This window comes from Mustela nigripes, chromosome 2, assembly GCF_022355385.1.
Source record: "Mustela nigripes isolate SB6536 chromosome 2, MUSNIG.SB6536, whole genome shotgun sequence".
Classification (NCBI taxonomy): Eukaryota; Metazoa; Chordata; class Mammalia; order Carnivora; family Mustelidae; genus Mustela; species Mustela nigripes.
Genome location: NC_081558.1, coordinates 25,987,512 through 26,004,613, shown reverse-complemented (window position 1 = coordinate 26,004,613; position 17,102 = coordinate 25,987,512). Strand labels below are relative to the sequence as shown.

At 38.9% G+C, this 17,102-nt stretch overlaps 1 protein-coding gene across 1 annotated transcript; it reads right to left on the bottom strand.

Annotated features, from left to right (window-relative positions):
- Nucleotides 1-5,926: 5,926 nt before the first annotated feature.
- Nucleotides 5,927-13,554, bottom strand: PDE12 (phosphodiesterase 12). Its single transcript, XM_059390009.1, has 3 exons — nucleotides 12,137-13,554; nucleotides 10,586-10,664; nucleotides 5,927-10,099 (listed from the first exon to the last, which is right to left on the bottom strand). The coding sequence occupies exons 1-3, from the start codon at nucleotides 13,442-13,444 to the stop codon at nucleotides 9,657-9,659; spliced, it is 1,830 nt and encodes a 609-aa protein (XP_059245992.1). The 5' UTR covers nucleotides 13,445-13,554; the 3' UTR covers nucleotides 5,927-9,656.
- Between the last annotated feature and the right edge of the window lie 3,548 nt (nucleotides 13,555-17,102).

The following is a 17,102-nucleotide window of genomic DNA, read 5'->3' as shown; positions in this document are numbered from 1 at the left end:
GTTTCTGACTTGTATTATTCTCCTCTAAAGAACTTAACATGGCAGTTCTACTGGCGACAAATTCCCTCAATTTTTGTTTGAGAGTCCATTTCTCCCTCACTTTTGAAAGATAATTTTGCAGAGTGCAGAATTTTAGGCTGGCAAGTTTTTCTCCCTCGACATTTTAAGTACTTCACTCTTCTTGCTTACATGGTTTCTGAGAAGTCAGATTTAACTCTTATCTTTGTTCCTCTGTAAGGTGTTTCTTTTTCCTCTGGCTTCTTTCAGGACTTTTTCATCTTTGATTTTCTGTAGTTTGAAAATGACAGATAAAGTTACAGGGGTTGGGGCATTCATCCTGCTTGGTGTTACCTGCTTTTCCTGGATATGTGGTTTGGTATCTGCCATTACATTTCAAATGTTTCTGTTTCTCTTTTTGTTATTCCCATTATGTGTATGTTACACCTTTTATTGTTGTCCCACAGTTCTTGGATATTTTTCTGTCTGGGTTTTTGTCCATCCCTCCCTCCAATCTTTTTTTCCCTCCTCCTCTGCTTTTTAAGTTTGGGAGGTTTCTGTTGTGATCTCACACTCAAGAGATTCTTTCCTTAGCCACGTCCAGTCTGTTAATTAGCCCACCAAAGGCATTCTTCATTTGTCAGAATTTTTTTTAATCTCTAGCATTTTCTTTTGGTTTTCTTAGCATTTATCTCTGCTAATATTGCCTATCTGCTCTTTTCTATTGTCTTCTTTATCCAATAGAGCCCTTAACATATTACAGTTGTTCTAAATTCCCAGTCTAATAATTCTATCATTCCTGCCATGTCTGAGTCTGGTTCTTATGTTTGCTCTCTCCTCAAACTGGGTTTTTGCCATGCATGTATGTATGTATTTATTTATTGATTTATCTGCTTATCTAAATATTTATCTGTTTATTAAATTGGCTCTAAGCTCAAAATGGGGCTTAAACTCTTGACCATGAAATCAAGAGTTGCATGTTTACTGGCTGAGCCAACTAGACACCCCTGTTCTTTGCCTTTTAGTATGTCTTGTCTTATTTTTTTTTTTTTTAAATTTCTGGACATGATGTATAAAAGGAACTGCTCCAAATAGGCCTTCAGTAATGTCATGTTAAGGTGTCAGAGTAGGGGAAGCATCTTATATTCTTGTGATTAGGTCTTGGTCTTTTAGTGAGACTCAGGCCTCTGGACTATAAACTTCACATGCACTTCTTAATTTTTTCTTTCCCTTCAGTGGAATAAGATGACTAAAGTGGGCTGCCTGTCAGTCAGTTAGGCTCTGATAAAACCCTTTTGTAAGTTAGGGCCTGGTTACTTTTTTGAGAGCAGACCTTGCTAAAAACACAGTACTCTGGCGTATTTCAGAATGGTTTCTTTTCCCCTTCCTCTGCCAGATACATGAGATTTTTCTCCAATATTTACTGTGAGAAGCTGGTAGAAGTAAAACAAAAGTGTGGGGGCTGTTGAAGCCTTTAACGGGGTTGTCCATACTGAGCCTCTAACAATTCCTCAATTACAGTTCTAATGTCCCTACCCTGGCACTGGTTCCTACAGAGATTTCTGTTCCCGCAGGTTGTGATTCTCTGTATTCACCTGTTGGGCTCCAAGTTGGGGGGCACCAGTTTGCCCTGTGATATTTCTCTTACAGACCTAAAAATAGGTGCTGATTTTTCAGTGTGTTCAGTTTTTGATTTCTCATTAGGACAGAGTGGCAACTTCCAAGCTTCTTACATGCATGCTGGACCAGAAACCAGATGTCCTGGATCAAACTTCCATATATGTGGACGTTCTGATTCTTGGTATGGAGGTGAGTGATTTCTGATTTGAAATTAGAAACAAGTGCTTGTGCTTCCTGGTGGCATGTTCGATGTTTCCATATTGTAAGTATTAACTAATATTTACCAACTTTGGTAGAGTATATATGAGAACTTAGGTTGACTTATAAAGAGCAAATGGTTGGTATATCTGACAAGTACATTATCTGAAGATCTGGTTTAGGGGACAATTACTGAAATAGTTCTGGAGTCTGGTTACCTATTCAGATGGTTGAATTCTAAGAAAGTGACTAGAGATAATCTATTACCAGCCTTTTCCTAAGGATCAGTAGAGTTAGTGTTGGTATAGTATTGATGCGCCAAAAACTCTTCCCAAATGACATTTATTTATATTACCACTTTGTTATTTTTAGGAAAATGGTAGGAATGAAATAATAGTCTTAATTTATAATCTCATTAAGGCAGTCTAGGTATTTTACTTTAAAGGCAACATTAATATAAACATGGAATTGATCAGGACTTGGTTCTAAAATTTACTCCTGAGAATTGGTTAAGCCTAGCCTATTTTTGATTTGATAAATTTCTCCTTCTAGCATATACACAGTAATATTGTATTCATTGTACCTAACTTGAAGCTACCACTATTGGAAGGTTACGTGGTTGCTTTTGTTTCTTACTATCTTACCTATCTCCCTTTATTCCTGTTTCCACAAACCACATAAAAAGGTTAAGTGGCTATATTCTAGCAACAAAAAGTCTGAGAAATCAATAGCAAAAGTAATATTCTGGACTCAGGTAAAGAATAATTAAGGCAGGGGCACCTGGGTGGCCCCAGTCAGTTAAACATCCGACTTGATTTTGGCTCAGGTCATGATCTGAGGGTTGTGAGACTGAGTCCCATGTTAGGCTCCGTGCTGGGCATGGAGCCCACTTAAGATTAAGATTCTCTCTCTCTGTCCCTCTGTCCCTCCCCCACCTCTCCCTCTCTTAAGAGTTAAAAAAAAAAAAAAAAAAGGCAGCTGTACTAGTTAGTGAGTAGATGCTAATGAGGTCCTTTGTGTTTTAAAGGTCAGTGGAGTCAAGTGTCTTTCTGACCTTGTCAGGAATTTCTGCACTGTTCTCATGGTATACTTTGAATTATACTGCGCATTTAAATATTCAGTACTGTCTGTGGGGGCTTAGCACTGCCATCTGCAGGCAGGGAGTTGGTTTTCAGGAACTGACCAATTCGTTGGTGTCAGTGGCTCTTTTTTTAAGGCTGGGTTGAGTGCCATTCAGGTAATAGAGATGTATATAGCACAGACTGGGCAAGGTTTGTCTCCTGCCTAGCCTTAAAGAGGTGAGGAATGATTTTTAAAAGGGGACGGGGGAAGGGTTGTCTAACAAAAAGGCAATGCAGTTTTTAAAATGGGCTACCATAGCACAAGTCCTTGCCCCTTGGGATTCAGGGACACCTACTGTGTCACATTAAAAACCACAGGGGAGGTGCGCCTGGGTGGCTCAGTGCGTTAAAACCTCTGCCTTCAGTTCGGCTCAGGTCATGATCCCAGGGTCCTGGGATCGAGCCCCATGTTGGGCTCTGCTCAGCGGGGAGCCTACTTCCCCCTCTCTGTCTGCCCCCTGCCTACTTGTGATCTCTGTTAAATAAATAAATAAAATATTTTTTTTAAAAGGCTATATGAGTATATGATTCCATTTGTATGAAATGTCCAGAATAGGCAAATCCATAGAGGCAAAAAGTAGGTAAGTGGTTTCGAAGAGCTGAGAGGAAGGGGGCAATGGAGTGACTGGTAATGAGTATGCAGTTTATTTCTGATGCCAGGTTTTTTTTTTTTTTTTTTTTAAAGATTTTATTTATTTATTTGACAGACAGAGATCACAAGGAGGCAGAGAGGTAGGCAGAGAGAGAGGGAGAAGCAGGCTCTCCACGGAACAGAGAGCCCCATGCGGGGCTCGATCCCAGGACCCTGGGATCATGACCTGAGCCAAAGGCAGAGGCTTTAACCCACTGAGCCACCCAGGTGCCCTGATGCCAGGTTTTGACAATTGATTTCATGTGCAGTTAACAGAAACTCTTAAGGAGGGAAAAAAATAAAGATCAATTTTGGATTGAAGAACCAAAGCATTGTGGGATTTTTTTCATTTAGGATGCAGAAAAATGACACAAGCTAGGGTGCAAAAAGGCAGATTTTTTTAAGTATCTAGTAAAATGACATGAAAGAGGTAATATAATTCAATTATTTAGAATACTTAAAAATTCTACAGCTTCAGAAGAAATATTTATCTTTGGTTTGAGCTATTCAAACACTAAACCCAGTTTTTCTGAGAAAGACCAGCTTTATTTCTAAATGCTTTTATCCTTGGATACACCATTTTCCAAACTACTCCACAGAGGATATAAAGATTATATATAATACTCTTAAAAGTGGGTATATCACAACACCTGGGTGGCTCAGTTGGTTAAGCTGCTGCCTTTGGCTCAAGTCCTGATCTCAGGGTCCTGGGATTGAGTCCTGCATCAGGCTCCTTGCTCAGCAGGGAGCCTGCTTCTCCCTCTGCCTGCTCTGCCTGATATACGCCCTGCTTGTGCTCCCTCTGACAAAATCTAAAATGCCCCCCAAAACCGTCCAATATAAGAACGCCAAATGAAGCCTATCCAATTCCCTACCAAACTGTTTTCAATTTCAAGAAAATAAATGAGATGGAACTAAAAATGCATACTGGAATACTTCAAATACGTAAGATGAACATCAGCAACAATCCAGGATAAAACCATTAAAGTCAGTTCCTGGGCAAAATGGATTGCAATATATAAAGCCTTTGACATACAGTCAAAACAAAATGGACAGAAGATGGGAGATGATGAATGATTGCTTCTAGTGGTTCTTCAGGAAAAGTGAAGAATATGAGTAAAAGCCTAACACTGACAATACAAACATGGATTTTAACAGCTGAGTTTGTTATAGAAGCATGAATCCAGCTGGTAGGTGCTAGTTATGTTGAAGGTGGTATCAGTCAGCTGTACTGACTTAGTATTTTTAAGGTCTACAATTTAAAATTAATTTATCGTTTACATGTTAAGTGTTAATTTTAGCATCTGGCTTTAGTATTATTCATTTTTATTCATTACACTATGGCCAACTTGCAAAGTAATTTTGTTCCATATTATAATTTTTAATGTATTAGCGTGATGTTTTAAAAAATGTATTATTAAAGCTTATCTTGAATTTAGGTTTGTCTTTTCAAAACCTAAGTGTTTTAATGAGCAGAGTTTTTGTCTTTTTGATGATTGTTAAGCATTATAACTTATTGTAACAGCCATTTGAGTTTCTGAGGAATTAGTATTTAGGCATTCTTGCTATCTGCTGCTCTATACCTAAAATGGATTTAAAAAGTGTCAGGTAATAGTGGAGCATGGCTAAACCACTTAAAAACCAGTATTAGTACACAAGTTCCTTCTATGAAACAAATTATGGGAGTAGACCCACATTTTAAAAGTGATCTTTTTTTTTTTTTTTTGATTCCTTGGGCTGCTTAGTCATTCTAATTTATACTCTAGGACTTTTGTATTTTTTTTTAAAAGATCTTTTATTTGACAGAGATCACAAGCAGGCAGAGAGGCAGGCAGAGAGAGAGGAGGAAGCAGGTTCGCTACTGAGCAGAGAGCCAGACTCGGGGCTCAATCCCAGGACTCTGGGGATCATGACCCGAGCTGAAGGCAGAGGCTTTAACCCACTGAGCCACCCAGGTGCCCCTAGGACTTCTGTATCTTTAATAATGTTTTTCTCCCCAAATCTCTACCAAAAAAGCAATGAGACTGACCTTTGTAACTGGACACAAGCTTGTAAGATTAAGTAGGATGAAATGAAAAAAAAAAATCTGGAAAAAAATATAGGTTGGGTAATCCCTTGGGAATAATCTAGCTCATGACTGCAACAACATAATTAGACTAAACAAGAAAAAAAGGCATTGGTAGAGGTTTCACTTCATACCCACTGGGATGACTGTAATCAAAAACACCTAAGTTAGTGAGGATGTGGAGAAACGAACTCTCATACAGCACTGGTGGGAATGTAAAATGGTGTCACCACTGTGGAAAACATTTTGGTAGTTTCTCAAAATGTATATAACCAAAGGAATTAAAGACAGGTGTTCAAACAAAAACATATATGTGAATGTTCATAGGAGCATTATTCACAATAGCCAAAATGTGGAAACAACTGAAACACCCATTTGGATAAACAAAATGTGGTATAACCATACAATAGAATATATTCAGCCATACAAAGGAATGAGGTACTGATACATAAAACAGAAGAGCTCTAAAAACATTAACGTAAATAAAGGAAAGCCAGACACAAATGGTCATATATTGTATGATTCCATTTATATGGAACATCCAAAATAGATAAACCCATTGAGGAAGGAAGCAATTAGTAGTTGCCAGGGTCTGGAGGGGAGGAAATGGTGTGACACTACTTAATAGGTCAGTGTGTTTCCTTTTGGGGTGATGAAAATGTTTTGGAACTAGTTGGGGATAATGATTGCCCAATACTGTGAATGTACTAAATACAGTGGAATCGAAATTTTAAAATGGTTAGTCTTACATGAATTTCAATTCAATTAAAAAAATGCTTTGGTATTATCCTCTCAAAATATGGTCTTATTGTTCTCAGGCTAGTACTAAAAAATCATGCAATACAGCTCTGGTACCTTCCATGCTAAAGCATGTATTTTCTCATTAAATGGGACCACAGAATTTGATTACCCAAATCAGTTAAAAATCTTCAACTGTTTCTTCTCCCTAAATGAAATCTAGGTGTTTCCTTCTAGTACTAGGTTGAGTAAAGTATTAGAACTTTCAAAACATTTAAATATCTTTGAATTATGATTAAAGAATTGGTGTTGGCTATAATTTTTTAGGGTGTTTTTCCCTTTTGTGTTGTCATTTGGATTTTATGGTACGCTAGTAATGCAGATCTTTAATTTTCATTAACATGTATTTTAGTTTTCCCTCAAACCAGGTTGTAGGGGACCTTTGCCTTTATTCCTATAGTTGGAGAATAGATCTGATAGGAAACCTAATGAATCATAGGCAGATCTTCCTATGATAGTGTTCTTTGGACCCTCTCCCTTGTACTGTTTCTCAGATACACCTCCAGACTGAAACCACCATGCCACATTCTGATATCAGGCCTGCCTTAGTTCTCTCAGAAAAGTCACCACCCAGTGAAATACTTGGAAATTTGAAACTGATTTTGGTATTCGGAATTTTAAAGAACTTCACATTACAGCCAGAAGTGATTTTTTTTGCTAATGTATTATGAACTATAGTGTATGTCTGCAATGGCAACTGTGTAAGAGTTCATTTAACAGGACAGTGTTCTATAATTTTCTTAGTCTTTTGTAATCAATAATATACCATTTTGGAATGTTAATTCCTATAGCAAGAACTTGTGACATCATAAAATGGGTTCACCATAAAGAGAGGTGCTTTCCATACTTTATTAAATTAAATGTACTAAAAAATCCAAATAGAAATATTTAATCACAAAGATGGCTTTAAGCTAATAAACATTTCTGAATACCACTTTATTCTAACTCATGAATACAAGATAATTTTAGTATCCTATTTATACAATTTTCTTAGTGTTCCCTACCTTTGGACTCCAATCATAGTAATATATATATCTGCATACTGACCAGAGTATACAGCACTTCACAGTAAGATTCTACATTATGCCTGGGGCGCCTGGGTGGCTCAGTGGGTTAAGCCGCTGCCTTCGGCTCAGGTCATGATCTCGGAGTCCTGGGATCGAGTCCCACATCGGGCTCTCTGCTCAGCAGGGAGCCTGCTTCCTCCTCTCTGCCTGCCTCTCTGCCTGCTTGTGATCTCTCTCTGTCAAATAAATAAATAAAATCTTAAAAAAAAAAAAAAAGATTCTACATTATGCTATTCTGAAATGCCAATATAATCTGATCACACACTGAGTCAAATTTAAAGATTCAGAATGTGGAATGTTTGGTAAGTGATTATTTCTTCCAGCCAAGAGTTCAATCTAGTTAGCCATGGTGGTAATACAGAATCTGAAAGAAATCCTCATGGGCATGAGTGAGCATGTCATGCTCCCATTTCTTTTTTCAAAATGTTTCTCAACTTTTTGCTTAGAAACTTTATTTTCTCTAAAGTTATTTTAAGGGTCCTGTCAACCTGTTTGAAAGCAGACCAAAAGCACATTTTAAAAAGAAAAAATATGTATTTTGCAAAAGAATCAGATTCTGGCATTAATATATTCATGTATTTCTAAACTAATGTTAAAGTGCTCTCAAAGATGTTATTTAGGAAGGCACAATTTGATAGCATCTACTTTTTTACAGCTTTTTCTAAAGAAGATCCCAGGAAACTGCCACTTTAATTTTCCCCTTCCAGTGTTTTAAGTACTTTCATGTTCAAAATGAACTCTAAAACTCATTCTCAAACTTACTAGGAGTTGATAGACAACTTACTAGGAGTTGACAGTGGATAGTGAGAATATGAAAGGACAGCCTACTCTATCAAAAAAGTTCTTACAGTATTGGGTTTAGAAATTAGTAACGAATTTGGGACAAAAGCTCTCATGACTGTGGAAAATCAGAATTCTTGAAGTGAATGGGCATTTAATATCTAAGATAAAGAAACTAAGCACAGAAATATGAGATAACATTATAGTTATCCTGAACATTAGAAAGTAACAGCCAAAGCATTATAAATAAGGTATGGTAAAAACTGAGAAGAGCTCAGTTACCACTCTAGGCTAGAAACTAATCACTAAACTGCAATTTCTAATTTTAAAAAGTTTGGCTTCATATTTAAATTTTTTATAGCATATAAATTATATATACAATGTTTTCCTATAACTCAGGCTATAATGCTCAAGTCTATAAAAAGAACAGTTTATTTTAGAAATGCTCAAAAGCCCCACTACTCCCTTTTCTATTTTTAAAAACCAACAATTTCAAAAATACTTCCAGCAGGGAAATGCTCAAAGGTTCACCTAAAATGTCAAGCCCATATCAGTAGGCAGTTTCTCATAAGGTAATCTCTTATGCCACATTCTGTAATACGATATAGTCAAATACCCTACTGATTTATGAACATTTTTCATGGGCAAGAAATTATTGAAGAAAATTGGATCAAGTTGAATATGCTGTTATTCACTTTGAACACTAAATTATGCTTGCATCCTAAAAGTTCAAATGAGCTGCAGTAAGAATAAGAACATAAATGTCTATTTGTACCACATACTAAAAAGTAAAATCCTAAAAATAACAGGACCATAATAGCCTATGTTAACTGAAAAACTAAAGATGAGAAGCAATAACAATTGGTGATGGCATAATTTAATCTTCTGTTAAAGCTCTGAAGTTGTATTAAATAGCTAGCCAACCTGAGGTAGAGGGAGACTCTAATGTTACTCCTTCATGTCAGACTTAGGCCTCTCACTTCAACCTGTATGCATTCTTCCCTAATTATACAAACATGATTCAATGTGAAATGTGTTATGATAGAAAAATTAAAGGATCATTCAAATGGGTTGTTTTTGTTTTTGTTTTTTTACAAAATTCTTAATTCCTAGTTTAAAAAAATGGTACTTATAAAAATGTACATAATTCAATGTTCTTCCTGGGAGTCATAAATATATTTGTTTTTCCTTCAACAATAGGAAAAAAAGAGAAGTGGAGAAACTGCAAATATTATGAACAGTTGTGTAATGAAGAGTCTGGAACTAACTAGTAGAGTAACAACATTTATCTGACTAGTTTTCCTCTTTGAAGGTTAGACATAAGCTTTGATTCATATTAAATTTCCTACTAACGCACACAGATTCCATTAAACACAAGTCTATTTCCATTTTAAATCACATACAAGTGCTATGTGATCAGAGGGATGGGAAACACTAGGTAAGGCCTGGTGGGTGGTAACTTCTTCATGACTAGGTAATGGAATCACCTGTTCAACCTCTAGAGCATTTAAGTCAATGAAAATGTAGTCCAGACATCCATGAAAGCCACCAACGTAATTAGTGTAAGCAGGTTCACCACAAGCACTTTTCAATTTGAAGAAATGGGTAAGGGACATGTTGCACCGTTCCTCTTCCCCATTGGAAGCCCAGTCTTCATGATCCTCTGGGATGCTGCCGTTGACAACAAAATGATACATTCCTGTTGATGGGGTACTATTAAAGTCTCCACAAAATATAACTGGTATATCAGGATACAGATCACACGAGACATGTCTAATGTGAGCCAAGGCTACTGCCATTTGAATGAGACGAATGTACCCACCTGTGAATATAAAAAACATTATTATAAGTACTTTCAAATGTTGCCTTTAAGAAGAAAAAAGCCCACAAACTACATACAGTATCTGGGGGACGTTCAAAATATGTGTTTGGAGAAGGGAAACTGGATGAAGGTGGCCCAAAGGTAAAAAACATCTGGTTATGAGGCATGTAAGTACTACAGATGTAATGTACAACATAATGAGCACAGTTAACAATGATATATGGTATATTTAAAAGTTGCTGAAAGAGTAGCTCCTACAAGTTCTCATCACAAGGAAAAAACATTTTTTCAAATCTACATGAGGTGATGGATGTTAATTTACTATGGCAATCATTTTGCAATATATCTAAGTCCCACTTTAGGCCTATATGATGCTATTGACAATTATATCTCAATAAAACTAAAAGAAATAAAGATGTATGTAAAAAGAACAGCCCTACTTAAGTTACCATGTTTACATCACTTGTGAAAACCACTAAAACCTACCTTTTGGATGCCAGTAGAGATGGGTATTAGCAACACATATCCTTTTAGAAGAGTCCTTGGTAGACTGAAGAACAGAAACCTAAAATAAACAAAGGGCCAAGAGTCCAGTTGCCATCAATTTCCTGAACGTTTTTTTCTTAATCTAAGACTATATGATGAACTGACATTTCATAACCTTCCCTGACTGAAAAGTATGACTGCAAGTATGAAATCAAACTTTGGCTACAAGTTTCAGGATACACATGAACTGGATTCGGAATAACATGTTTTTTAATAATAGTCCATCATATAGGAATTAAGAAAAGGATATATTTTAGAGAACATTAAAGTTGGTGTTTTTGGGTAAAGGCAGAGTTTGAAGTCAGGCCCACACTTAAATGTTTATAGCTGTGTGACCTGGAGAGAGACACTCTTTTCCCATGTCAGTTTGGTCACCCGGTTAGACACTATTGTCCACCTCAAGGGGGACTGTTGTATGGATTCAAGTGAGTGAGCTTACAAAGAGGTGCATGAAACACACTGGGTGCTTGAAGAAAAAAAAAACAAAATCAAAAAACAGAGAGAGAGAGAAAGAGAGATAGCTACTCCAAAATCTTACTATGAACAAAACCAGTTACCTAAAAACTGGACAAATATATAAATAACATGTTTTTAAAAACTAAGACAGGGGGCGCCTGGGTGGCTCAGTGGGTTAAGCCACTGCCTTCGGCTCAGGTCATGATCTCAGGGTCCTGGGATCGAGTCCCGCATCGGGCTCTCTGCTCAGCAGGGAGCCTGCTTCCCTCTCTCTCTCTCTGCCTGCCTCTCCATCTACTTGTGATTCCTCTCTGTCAAATAAATAAATAAAATCTTTAAAAAAAAAAATAATAAAATAAAAAAAAAATAAAAACTAAGACAGCTTAACACCTGCTCAGTGATGATGTAATATATAAGTAACTGGGTTAAGAATCCTGGCTCCAAACGTATGTGAACTGGGGTAAGTAAACCTGACCATTTCCCCATTTACAAAATAACATCTGTAAAAATAGCAGGATTACTATGGCCAAAATCAAAGTATTAATATTTGTGGAATACTTCATTAAACATGCCACTTATTAAGTACTTTTTTTTTTTGTTTTGTTTTGAGTTTTTAAATTCCAGTTACTTAACATATACTATAATATTAATTTCAGAACAAAATTTAATGATTAAATTTTAAGTGCTTCAAAATGCATCAGAACAGTGCTTGGCAAGGAGTAAAATATTAAATACCATATTCTTGTATTCAGCATGTCTTTCCCATGAGATTGTACGCACTATGAAAGTTCGTTTGTCTTGTTCAGAGGTGCCTGGCACACTAGAGGTGCTCAGTAAGTATTTGCTCAATGAACGAATGTTCCTGTGTTCATGTGTATCCTGAATGTGAATGTGAATCCTGAATAGCATGTGAATGCTATGCTTAACCTTTGTGCTTAAGATACAAGAGCAAATACCTTCAGGAAAATATGAAAAAAATCTTCCAGTGCTCTAAAAATCGAAGAGTATGTAAAGAGAATGGCAGAGGTACTCTACCTGGAGGACAGAAGATCTCTGGAGCACCCTCTCCTGCGCAGACGGGTACAAAACTAACTTCTCCAGCAGTTCTTTGTGAAGTGGGTCGGACTCCAGGGCTTCATGGAAAGAAATGTCATGCTGGCTAAGGAGAGTGAATTTGGCCTTTCGGTAGAAAGTAGCCAGGCCTTCGTGCTGCTTGATTCTAAACACGCCCTCCAGCCCAAAGGCCTCGAGGGCCGGCACCAAGCTGTCTGTAAACACGCTGCGATCAACCTCTTGCAAACAGATGAGATCAGCGTTGTAGCCCGTGAGCTCCTTCTGGATAAGGTTCTGGCGGTAGTCGAGTTCCAGGGCGTAAGGGGCACAGTACGGGTAAAGGACGCTCCTCGAAAACTCCGTCTGGGCGTACGTGTCGGCCAGGAGGTTGTAAGAGACCGTGCGGATGAGGGAGTCGTCCGTCACTTTCTTGGTGTAGAGATGCCTGTGGTCAAAGGTGCACGTGCCAGGCCCTGCCTCCACGGGACACACACTTTCCAACTCCCGGCTTGGCCCGAAGCGCTGCCCATTGCCTGGGGTGCAATGAAGCTTCAGTCGGAGCCCGATGTCGGCATTGGACGGCGTGTAGACGCGCTCGTTCACACCCGTCTCCGTCCAACCAGCAGAGGGTGAAGAGGGAGACAATGACGAGGGGCCCCCGCCCTCTGGCTCTGCCGCTCCGGCTTTGGCTTCCTTGTACCAGCGGAAGACGGAGCTGGCGGGATCCCCAAATTCGAGGCTGAGCTTGGGGCAAACCGGGAAACCGGCCATGATGTAGCGTGGCAACTGCAGCTCGGTGAAGGCGGGCGGGTTGCGCTCCACCTTGTACTTGACATCGCCAATCTGCAGCACCGCGCCGTCCTGCCAGGCGTCCACGTTGAGCACGTCCTCAGCCACTGCCTCCTCCCGGTAGTACAGCTTCACCACGGGCTCGGAGGCCGCAGTCGACTCGGGCCCAGGCCCCGCAGAGGCCACGCCACCACTTGCATTTGGCCGGTTCTTCCTGCTCTTCTTGGCAGCGGCCGCCTTAGCGTGGCCTTTAAGGGCATTGGTTGCTATCCGGCTGAGAGCCCGACCCAGCGGCTCGCTTTGGTCGCGCTGCATGTTCTTGTGGCTGCCGTCGGCCAGCGCGAACGACAGGCTTAGCTTAGGCTCGGAGGGCACACAGCGCACTACAGCGCGCTCCATGGCGCCCGCCGCTTTCTCAGTCGCCGCCTCGGCCCGAGTGTGCCGCTCCACCGCCGTGCGGACCCCACGAAGCGCGGCGCGGGAACCCGGGAGTCTCCACATGAACCTGGTGGCCCAGCGGCCGCCAAGCCTCAGAGGAAGATTGAGAAGCTACAGCAGCCGGCTCCGGAATCCATTCAGTCCCTCAACTTCCGGCCAGAGAGGAGAGGACACCAGGTACTTCCGCTCCGCATTTTCGCCAGGTCGGTTTATACGCTTCCTTTTTTCCGTAGCCACGCCTATCTGTAATCCCTCCCAGCTTAATCTTTATCTTCAAATAGAGCCATAAAGAGGGGGAAATAAAGAAACTATGGAGATGCCTGAGGGAAATATTGGACTCCGCGTGTTTATCGAAAGTGCAGTTATAGGGCTGAAGGGAAGGTGCGCCAAGCCGGAAGTCGTTGGGGCGTTGTCATGGGTTCCACTTCCCCTACGGAAACGGGCACTTTTTCTGAATTCTAGCCGGGGCGGGTAGAGCTCGGCCGGGATTGCCAGCCCGGCTTCCGCGGTGGAGAGCGTTGCCAAGTTCCTCTCCACAGCATTCTCATTGCTGCTCGCCCTTTCCGAGGTGTGGGTGGGTTCGTTTCAGGCCGGGCCAGCGCAGACGCACGGAGCTGTTTTTGTGGTACTTAGTAACAATTAACGTTACACAAGAATTACGATTTAGGGAGCGAATGCTATGCTAAAAGCCTCATTTATGGTTAAGAGGTCCAGAGTGATTAAGTTACCCGCTCAAGGTCACAAAGACATTGCTGAATGAATGGCAGGAGACAGAATAGCCAGTAAGAGAACACGAGAAGTATAGCCTTCACTGAAACCAAATGGAGAAAGTATACCAAGAGTGATTTTGTGTTGCAAATAATTAATATTCGGTGATTAACTGGGAATAAAAGACCTTGGAGACTTAAAAGACAAGCTGAGACGTCACTCTAGTCCACAAATGATCTAATTGTATCCACTTTTCCTTATCCTGCAACTAGAATGCTTACGCACTGGGCTTACAATAAGCCATATCTTGGGGCGCCGGGGTGGCTCAGTGGGTTAAAGCCTCTGCCTAGGGTCCTGGGATCCAGCGCCACATTGGGCTCTCTGCCCAGCAGGGAGCCTGCTTCCACCTCTCTCTCTTTCTCTGCCTACTTGTGATCTGTACCTGTCAAATAAGTAATAAATAAAATTAAAAAAAAATAAGCCATATCTTACCCTCTGGCTTATCATGAAAATAGGCTTTTGACTGTGTTCTAAAAGAGGATGGGTTTTGCAATTACTTGAAATTTCTATTCCTGTCCTGCCCTCCTCCCACCCCAAATATTTGATAAGGTGAAGGCATACTGATAGTATATATGCAGTTGGAGGCTCCAATATAGGTATAAAAGTCATTACTTTGTATCAGCTGACTAACATAAGGAAGAAAGAAACTAAGTCTTTGTAGTCTAGTTGATAGTAGCTCATTTAACAAATCAGAGTTTTGAAATGGCATTTTTCTTATCCACAGCATTTTCCTTCATGTAACTTTGCAGAACTCAATCTTAAATCAGCCTTTATAAAGAAAGATAGAAGACCTACTAGAAAATGTGAGTTTCCTTCAAGCAAACTGATGTAATTTAACAATTAGAAGTTTTAATCCCAGTTTTGAGACAGATGCCTTTTTCGTACTTCTCTCAGTGTGTGTATATATATAAATTTTTTTAAAGAATAAAACAGACCCATGTGACAGAAAGGTAGTCTTTCCACACTGACTCCTGTGCAAACACAAACACTTAGGTATTATGAATATTATGAATATTATGTATTATGAACACTTATGTATACATACCTTCCTCCTACTTCTTTACACAAATAGGAATATGGTATACCTGTGGTACAGTATCTTACTCTTTTTGAAAGAGGATTTCAACTACCACCATTTTGACCTCAAACTTTTTAATTAAGTTCTTCCTCCCAACTTATCTCTTTACTCAGGCAAAAGACCCTATAGGTAGTGCATCTTGTGATGGTAATCAAAACTGCCTCCTCAAGCAATAAGGATTGCCCTGAGGCAACAAGGCCTAACTCCCTAGACAGTGATCCATCTGGCCTTTACTGTCCTCCTGCATGTACCCACTAATCTTCATCCTACATTTGCCTTATGTAAACCTAGAATGTTGTCAGCACTTTGGAAATAGTCTTTGAGGCCACTGGTGTTGGCCTCAGTGAAATAAATCCCTTTCTTGTTTCACTACCATTCATCACTCTGCCTTTGGAGTTTGGGGTGAGTGGTCGAACCTGGTCTGTTTGAGACTCCCAGAGCCACGGGCTTTTGCATCCCTGTGGTCCACCTACATTTTCACTGTCTTTTGTCAGTTCTTTCAAGAGAAAGTGAATGAAAGTGTCACAAGTTCCCATAGAAAATTTGATTTGAACTCTACAGATTTGAAAATAATTCATAATAAATGGTGTTTTTGAAGCTCTATATTTATGAGGCTAAATTATAGCATAATTATATACATAAAACATAGAAAATTACATAGTTAAGATTTGAAGTCAGAAGAGAACCAACACTATGCTTTCCCTGAAACCAAAAGGGGAAGCAGCTAATAAAAATCATTTATTCTACCATTCTTAGTCCATATCAAGAAACACAAGCTAAATTTCACTAGTCAAAGTTTATGGTTGATGGAATTTTCTCTCTCTTTCTCTCTCTCTATATATATAGCAAATATTAGCATGTGAAGACTAGTTTCTTGTGATTACCTTCATCTTGGTTAATAACATTGGTAGGTAACAACATAGATTACTAATATACCTTTATCTTCTTTTATTAAGGTCGATATGATACTATACTGTTGAAAGATAGCACTCAGAAATTTTGAGTAGTACCTGGTAATAATTCAAGGTAATCTGCTACATATATTCAAATTTGATAATCTGCATTTGCTTTTTATTTAAGGGACTAGTCTCTTTGTTTCTTTAACATTTAAAAAATTTTTCCAGTTTTATTGAGATATTATTTACATATAACATTGTAGTCCCATGTGTACAGCAATAATTATATATATGTATAATTATATTATTTATATAATATATATAATATAATATATATAATATAATATATAATATATTAATTATATTATATATACTAATTATACATATATGTATATGTATAATTACCATAAAGGATTAGTTAACATCCATCATTTACATAGTTATATTTTTGTGCCATGATGAGAACTTTTAAGATCTACTCTCTTAGCAGCTCACAGTTGTGTAATTTGTATGGTCACTATATTCACCATGATGTACATATGTCCCCAGAACTTCATCTTATAATTGGAAGTTTTTACCTTTTTTGGTAAGCTTTGCCATCTCCACCCATTCCCTTAATTCCCCTGCCCTCCATCCTCCCCCTGCCTCTGGCAACCACCAGTGTCTTCAGTTTTTGTTTTTGTATTTTAGATTCTACATATAACTGAGATCATATAGTATTTGTCTTTGTATGACTTATTTCATTTAGCATAATGCCCTCAATGTCTATCCATGTTGTCACAGATAGCAAGATTTCCTTTCTTATGGCTGAATAATATTCTAGTATCTATAGCTCTGTTTTTCTATATCACATTTTGCTTATCCATTTATCCTTCAAAGGACCTTTACACTTAGGTTGTTTCCATGTCTTGGCTATTGTAAATAATGCTACAGTGAACATAGGGGTGCAGACAGTGATTCTCTTTCCTTTAGATACATA

What these genes read in the sequence shown, in the direction of transcription:
- PDE12 (XM_059390009.1), bottom strand. Translation starts at nt 13,444, where the DNA reads ATGTGGAGACTCCCGGGTTCCCGCGCCGCGCTTCGTGGGGTCCGCACG. An exon ending in AGAGATCTTCTGTCCTCCAG is followed by an intron (nt 10,665 to 12,136) that starts GTAGAGTACCTC and finishes TGTTTATTTTAG; the next exon opens with GTTTCTGTTCTTCAGTCTAC. An exon ending in TCTCTACTGGCATCCAAAAG is followed by an intron (nt 10,100 to 10,585) that starts GTAGGTTTTAGT and finishes TTATATTCACAG; the next exon opens with GTGGGTACATTCGTCTCATT.